This window comes from Gekko japonicus, unplaced genomic scaffold (genome assembly GCF_001447785.1).
Source record: "Gekko japonicus isolate JY-2015 unplaced genomic scaffold, Gekko_japonicus_V1.1 scaffold2912, whole genome shotgun sequence".
NCBI classification, from domain to species: Eukaryota; Metazoa; Chordata; class Lepidosauria; order Squamata; family Gekkonidae; genus Gekko; species Gekko japonicus.
The window spans coordinates 234231-241047 of record NW_015176064.1 but is presented as its reverse complement, the minus strand read 5'-3'; the positions used below and the strand labels follow the sequence as shown (position 1 = coordinate 241047).

The window sequence follows — 6817 nt, the reverse complement described above, 5'->3', positions numbered from 1 at the left end:
CTGTCAGAGGCGCAAGTGGGGTCCATGGCAGGGCTGCGTGTGGGGGCCATGATCGGGGGGGGGGAATATGGCCTCAAGTGCGTGCCGAGGCCCACCACCCACTGGAGAGGCAGGCAGGCAGGCAGGAGACCCCCCCCCCCAGCTGGGCCGCTTCTCACCCGGCCCCCAGCCCTCACCATAGCGCGAAGCATAGTCCGGCCGGGGGATGAGCAGGATTCTCTCGTAGGCCTTGCAGAGACCCCTGACGTCCGCCAGGTAGGGCCTGCTGGAGGTGCCCATCAGCAGCACTCTGTCCGCAGCCGTCAGCAGGTTCAGGGCCTTGGGCAGGTCCTTCCTCAGGCGCTTGGGGTCCAACTGTGTGCAGCAAGAGCAGCCCCCTGCATCAGTCCCTGGGGCAAAAGGGGGACTGGTCCTGTGTGCTCGCCCCACTGGGCCTTGGGGCCTCCCCCCCTCCCTCCCCCCCATCACCTTTGGCAGACCGGAGAGGGACGGAGGCCACGGGCTGCCCTCTGGGGGCAAAAACTGGGAGCCAAGCCTCCCGCTGCCCAATTCCTCCCTCTTGCGCCTCCAAGGCAGAGGAGACCCCCCCTTGCCCCCCCCCATATCCCACCGCACTCTGGTTTATCAATCCCATTGGGGGGGAAGGAGGGAGGCGGTGGGGGGGGCAAATTCTGGGAGATTTGAGGGTGGATCCTGGGGAGGGAGGCCTCCGTGGGGTATGCGGCAGCCACGGAGCCCACCCACCAGAGCTGTCGTTTCCTCCAGGGGGAGGGGTCGAGGGAGTCCGGAGGCCAGTCGTAAAGCCAGGCCCCCAGGAGGTTGGTAACTCTGCCTCCCCCTCCCCAAGTTCACTGGTCAGGGGATGCCTACCAGAGAGCAGGATCAACAGCCCCACCCCACTCCTTTTCTTGGGGGGGGGGGAAATGCTCTCCATTTAACGCTCCCACTCGCACCCCACACTTGACCTGAGGGGCTGCGACCTCTTCCCTTGGGGCTCTCCTCCCCCTGTTTTTCATTCCCCACCCAGAGGACCGAAGGCTGCAGGGCTCGGGCCACCTGCCGGGGAGGAGGAGGAGGAGGCGAGAGAGGCGCTCCAGCAGCAGTCCCGCAATCCACACCCAAAGCCTGAGGTGGCCACTGAGCCTCGCTTGCCATAATAAGCCACCCTCTTGCTGCCTTTATGAGAATCCCTTCCTAGTACGGACTGGAGGGGTCTCTCTTCCTGGCTTGACTGACCCACACGTGAAGGAGAGAGAGAGAGAGAAGAGATTGGATCTATGCCCCACGGCCCTTCACTACCCAGAGGAGTCTCAGAGCGGCTGACAAACTCCTTCCCCTTCCCACCACAGACAGACACCCCGTGAGGCAGGTGGAGCTGACAAAAACTGCTCTTTTTCAAGAACAGCTCTGACAGAGGGCTCGCCCAAGGTCATCCAGCAGCTGCAAGCGGAGGAGTGGGGACTCAAACCCGGTTCTCCCAGATTAGAGTCCGCGCACTCAGCCACGACACCAGACTGACGTGGAGGGGAAGTCTGTGGTTGGGGTGGAAGGCTGGGAGCCCACTCGTCAGGGCAGCACCCACCCACCGACTGCAACTGAGCACGTGAAGAATCTCTTGCCACCCCAGGGCAAGGGGCACACGACCATTAGCTTGTCTAATGATTCTAAAATCACCTAGTGCAACTCTGAGCCTGGACCAATTTTCTGGTGTTTAGAAAAGAACTCCCAATGAAATGTAAATGGGGCTGACAACAGAAGGGAGCACATATGACAACTGTGTCTTGCTTCCTCAAAAGAAACTGTTCTTGGAAGGGATATTTCCTAAAACAGCTACACCCCACTTTTCAATGTGACGCAAGGCGGCTGACAGGTCCTCCCTGCAAGCATCCCAAGCCCACAGAGAGAGGCCGCCCCCCCCCAACAGATGGCTGCCCAGCCTCCTCCTCCCGTCTGGAAATCCCCACTGAGGTGGAGGAGACCCCCTGCCCCACCAGCCTGGTTCTTTGCTTGGGTGTTCTTTCTGTTCAGATTCATCCGAAATCTACCCTCCAGTAATTGAAGGCCATTAGATCTACTTTTGCCCTCTGGGGCAGCAGAAACTCACGTGTCCCGCTCAGGGAGGGAGAAAGCGAGAGACCCCCCCCACCAACTCCTGAGCAGGCCTGGCCTCAAAAAACGGTCCTTCTTTTAGCCCCCCCCCTCTTTTCTGTTCCTGCTTGGATGGTGGGTCACATAAACAGAGTGGAAACACAGCCAACACCGACTGTGGCACGTTTGAAGACAGGGTCGTTGGCCTGCTAGTTACTTTACGGTGTCCAAGGATACCAGAAGAGCCAAGGTCCCAACCTCACTCTTGGCGGAAGGGCAGGTGTAATGCAGCCAATGGTCAGAGAGACCCTCTCTCCTCAGGTTGTGCTTGAAGGTAGCCCCAGCAATGGATCCATCGTGGGAAGTTCGAGCAAGGGTGACTTCCCCTCTTCATTAACACGGTTTGTGTTTGGAAGGAGGACCACCAGGAGAGCCCTTCCTTCTTTCTTCATTTATAGTCAATCTTCCTCGCTGACATTCCAGACCAATGACACAATTAAAAACCATTTGGCCAGAGCAGCATAAATGAAGGCGAAGGCACGGCAAAGGGACAGGCGCATCACCGGGGTGGGTGGGGGGAGGGGGTGAAGGCACAAAAGGGAGTGGAGGGAACCAAGTGAAACAGGGCGGGGGCCCCGCTTGGCCCCTGGGTGCCTCACGTGGGCCCAGGGGGGGGGGGAACGACCCTGCTGGGAGAGCGCAGCCATCTCTGGGCACAGTCTACGTTACACGTTGCAGAGGCCCACAAACCAGTCAGCTGCCTGGTATCGCAGCTGCGGCCCCACACAGTGCACGCGGCGCTCATCAGGGGCCCCCCACTCGCTCAGAAACGTCCACGCTTGCCGGCACAAAGAAAGCTTGCTGCGGCCTTGAGGGCATCTGGGGGTCGCTCTCGGTCCCTGACTGGCACCACTGAAGGAACGAGAGAGGGGGGGGTCCCGGCAGCTGTCGACGCTGCTCCTCCAGCTCCTCTTTTGACTCCTCCTTGGTCTCTTGCTGCATGAGGAAGTTCTCATGACGGTGGGGACGTTCTCAGCGAGGGTTTGGAGGCCCTCCTTGAGCTCCTTCAGCTCCGCTCTGAGCTGTGCGCATGCGCCCACTCGGTGCTCGTCTCCTCTCCCAGTGCCTCCATCACTTTCAGGTGCTCAGGGTCGTCTTGGAAGGTGCTCTCGTTCCGCATGCGCCTTCGCGCCTCTGAACCTGGAGGTGCCCATCAGCCACGTCGGCTCGTCCCACCGGTTGCGACCACTACGGTGGTCTTTGGGCTTAGCCCCCATGTCCCAGTACACCATGTGATTCTTGGGTTTGGGGCCAGCCGGCTGCTCGTCCTTCTTGTCAGGGGCCAGGAGCTCAGCTTCGGACCCAGTGACCATCCCTGTGCCTTCGCCTTCGTCAGCCATCCCTTTGGTGGTACGACGGTCAAAGGGAGAAAGGGAGCGCTGAGTCACTTTGTCAGACTCCTGGTCAAGAGACTCCCAACAACACTCTCTTCGGCAGTGATTTGCTTACTGAGATATCAGCCTGATCCAGGTTAGAACAGTCCCGTGTCAGAACTGAGGTTCAGGTGGGAGAATCCAAAGATACAGACAGTTCAAACTAAGGCCCCTCTAACCCTAACCAATCACACGTCTCAGCTGTCCCACCTAGCTCTTGCGTTCACTACCCCCCCCCGGGGGGGAATATATGATCTTGTTATCTACAATAGCAAGCTGGCACAGCTTCGTTCTCAAGGACATTCCGTTCCTCTAGGAAGAAGGTATCTTAAGGAAGAGGTATGATGCCCAGGAAAGAGCGGTCCACACACACTCAGCCATTCACACACACACACACACACACACACACACACACACACACCGGTAGGAATTTCCCTCCCCCCCCGTAACTATGGCAAACTAAGCAGAGTTTGCCACTGAACTGGTTCTGGTTTGACTATTCAGCGGTTGTAACTGTCTTAAGATCTGTGCTGGAGACCACTTGGAAGACCTTAAAGATGCAGGTTACAGTACCAAGCACCAGACTGCCAGGGATGATGTCCGAAAAGGAGAACGCCACAGTTTTGCTCCTGGGATAAGGACCGGGCCGAATGACTTGCTCATGAGCTGACCCACGTAATTCAGAAGCGTGCCCTAGACATTTTGTTGGGTATTGCATGTTGAAAACACTGTGTGTGTATGGGGTTAAATGTCTGTTTTGTTGTCACAGGAAATCACCTGCCTTTGTGTTATCCAATGTTAGCTTAGACCTGCAAGCCCGCGAAAAGCATCCCTGTTCTGAGAGTTTGATTGGGAGCAAAGTGTTAGTGTCTTTGCATTTTATGGCCTCTCTTTGTTCTGTTTGGAGAAGAAGCATGTGAGAGTGGCCATTGCAAGTTTCTTCTAGTCTTGTACTTTGTAGAGAGAGGATGTAGCTGAGATAGCTGTGTTGTTATTTTCTCCCAGTTACCCTTCCCTATGGTAGAATTGTAGTAAATCTTTTATATTTTAAACACACAATGGACTCTGCGTCTGATTATTGAACTCTGGCATTGCTAAGCTGTTTTATTCTCTGCTGAAACACAATTTTCATAAAGAAACTCCAACAAAATTGGTTATGGGCCCAGCACGCTTCCGCTGTGTGGAATGCCAGAAATAGACCAGAGAAATGCAACTCATGTGTGTTAGTATTTTTCTAAGGTAGAAAATTTTTTTGTTTTTAAATTTGCAATTGGATCTATGGTGCTCAAGCAACGTTCCTGAGTTTTTCTTCAAGAGTCCGTAAAACCAGTCTGAAGGGCTGTGTTTTCGAGCCGGAGAGAATCCTGTGGCTGTTTGACTTGAGACATCTTTTTCCCCTGCGAAGCAACCTCAACAAGCCGGAGCTCGGAGAGCGAGAGAAAGAGGAGGGGGTGAGATCGAAGCTGCTGGGAAGGCTTGGAGCCTCGCGCACATCAAAGGATCGCCCAGTTTCCTTTCTACGTTCTGCGGAGTGGTGAAGTATTGAGCAATTAAGCAATTGAAAGCCACAATGCAAGCTAACAAAAATCTAGCATTCGGTAATCTCCCGGTTCTGAATAATCATAATTTTGACTGGTGGCAGATATGCGTTAGAAATGTTCTTCAGTCACACACGGCTCTTTCTGTGATTGATTCTGACCCCCCCGAGGGAGGGAAAGAGTTGAATAAAATATTGCTAGTGATGGTCTGGCAATGAGCCTTATCATGGGAACTCTGTGTCCATGGGACAATAGGGAAATGTTAAAATGTGCGCAATTAAGCAATTGAAAGCCACAATGCAAGCTAACAAAAATCTAGCATTCGGTAATCTCCCGGTTCTGAATAATCATAATTTTGACTGGTGGCAGATATGCGTTAGAAATGTTCTTCAGTCACACACGGCTCTTTCTGTGATTGATTCTGACACCCCCGCGGGAGGGGGAAAGAGTTGGAAAAATATATTGCTAGTGATGGTCTGGCAATGAGCCTTATCATGGGAACTCTGTGTCCATGGGACAATAGGGAAATGTTAAAATGTGCAAACGCAAAAGACATGTTGAAAAAGTTGGAGGAGAAATATGCTTCAAAGTCTAATGCGAGCTATGTGTTTCTCCATCAAAAGCTTTTAAATGCACATATGCGAGATGGCCAGTGCATACTAGAGCATTTGAATTTTATAATGGAAACGTACGATGCTCTGAAGGAAATGCAGGAAGAACCGAATGATAAAAGTTTAATTTCAATAATTCTTGGTTCTTTAAACAAAGATTATGCACACGAGGTTGCAGCCCTCAAAGCGTCTCTGAACCTTACTCTGCCCCATGTTCTTGCTTACCTGAGAGAAGAGGGGCACAGGAGAGCAGTTTCTCAAACAAAAGGTGACTTGTCTGTGTTAAGTATTAAATCAGAATGTGAAAGGAACAAAGGCAAGAGAAATGTAAATTGTTTCCGATGTGGGAAGCTTGGGCATGTCGCAAAATTCTGTCGGTCAGAGTGTTTGCCTAAATCAAAAGATTTGCAGGAACAAAGGGACCAAAAGGCTCCTGCCAAAAGTGACCGCGCTGAGTTTAACCGCTCTGAAAGAAGACCCTCTGGGGGCGTGGCCAAAGCAATCCAAATGGTCACACAGAGAGACGGAATGTTTTTGCTGTGACAGAGAAAAAGCCCTCAACGGCTTATGCTACAAAGCAAGGCAGCAATATGCATGCATTGACTGTTGCTGAGAAGTGTGATGTGGATGATGATATATTCATAATTGATTCTGGAAGTGGTTTTCATGTGATTAAATCTGAAAAGTGGTTCATTGATTTGGATAGAGATTGTAAGCCTGCTCTACAAGGAGCTGAAGGTGAAAGCCTTTCAGTCACAGGATCTGGAACTGTAAAAGTGTTTGGCTTGAACTCTGATAACAAAGTTGTTGAAGTTACACTCAAGGATTGTGTTTTTATCCCAAACGCAATACACAATTTGATATCCACAAAGAGAATCATGCAAAATGGTAGTAATGTTGATCTTAGACCAAGCTATGGAAAGATCTGGAGTGAAAATGGTTTTAACATGATGCTGCAAGCAAACGATGGTTTTCATTATCTGAGGCATATTGTTGATGCCAATTTTGATGATGAGGACATTGAAGCTGATGGAATAGTATGCCAAACCAGATCAGCTGAATGCAATCACAGAGACTGTTTGTTTGCCTGGCATGTAAAGTCTGCACATAGAAATATAAAGTCTGTGCAACAATTGTTGAAGGAATG

The 6817-nt window shown here is 52.1% G+C and overlaps 1 protein-coding gene across 1 annotated transcript in view; it reads right to left on the bottom strand.

Annotated features, from left to right (window-relative positions):
- IQCA1L (IQ motif containing with AAA domain 1 like) overlaps window positions 1-6817 on the bottom strand; it is a 53322-nt gene that overhangs the window by 15746 nt on the left and 30759 nt on the right. The window contains exons 12-13 of the mRNA XM_015426706.1: window positions 961-1056; window positions 177-354 (exon numbers count right to left, since the gene is read on the bottom strand). Coding sequence (XP_015282192.1) covers window positions 177-354; window positions 961-1056 — 274 coding nt within the window. The remainder of the gene's footprint in view (window positions 1-176; window positions 355-960; window positions 1057-6817) is intronic.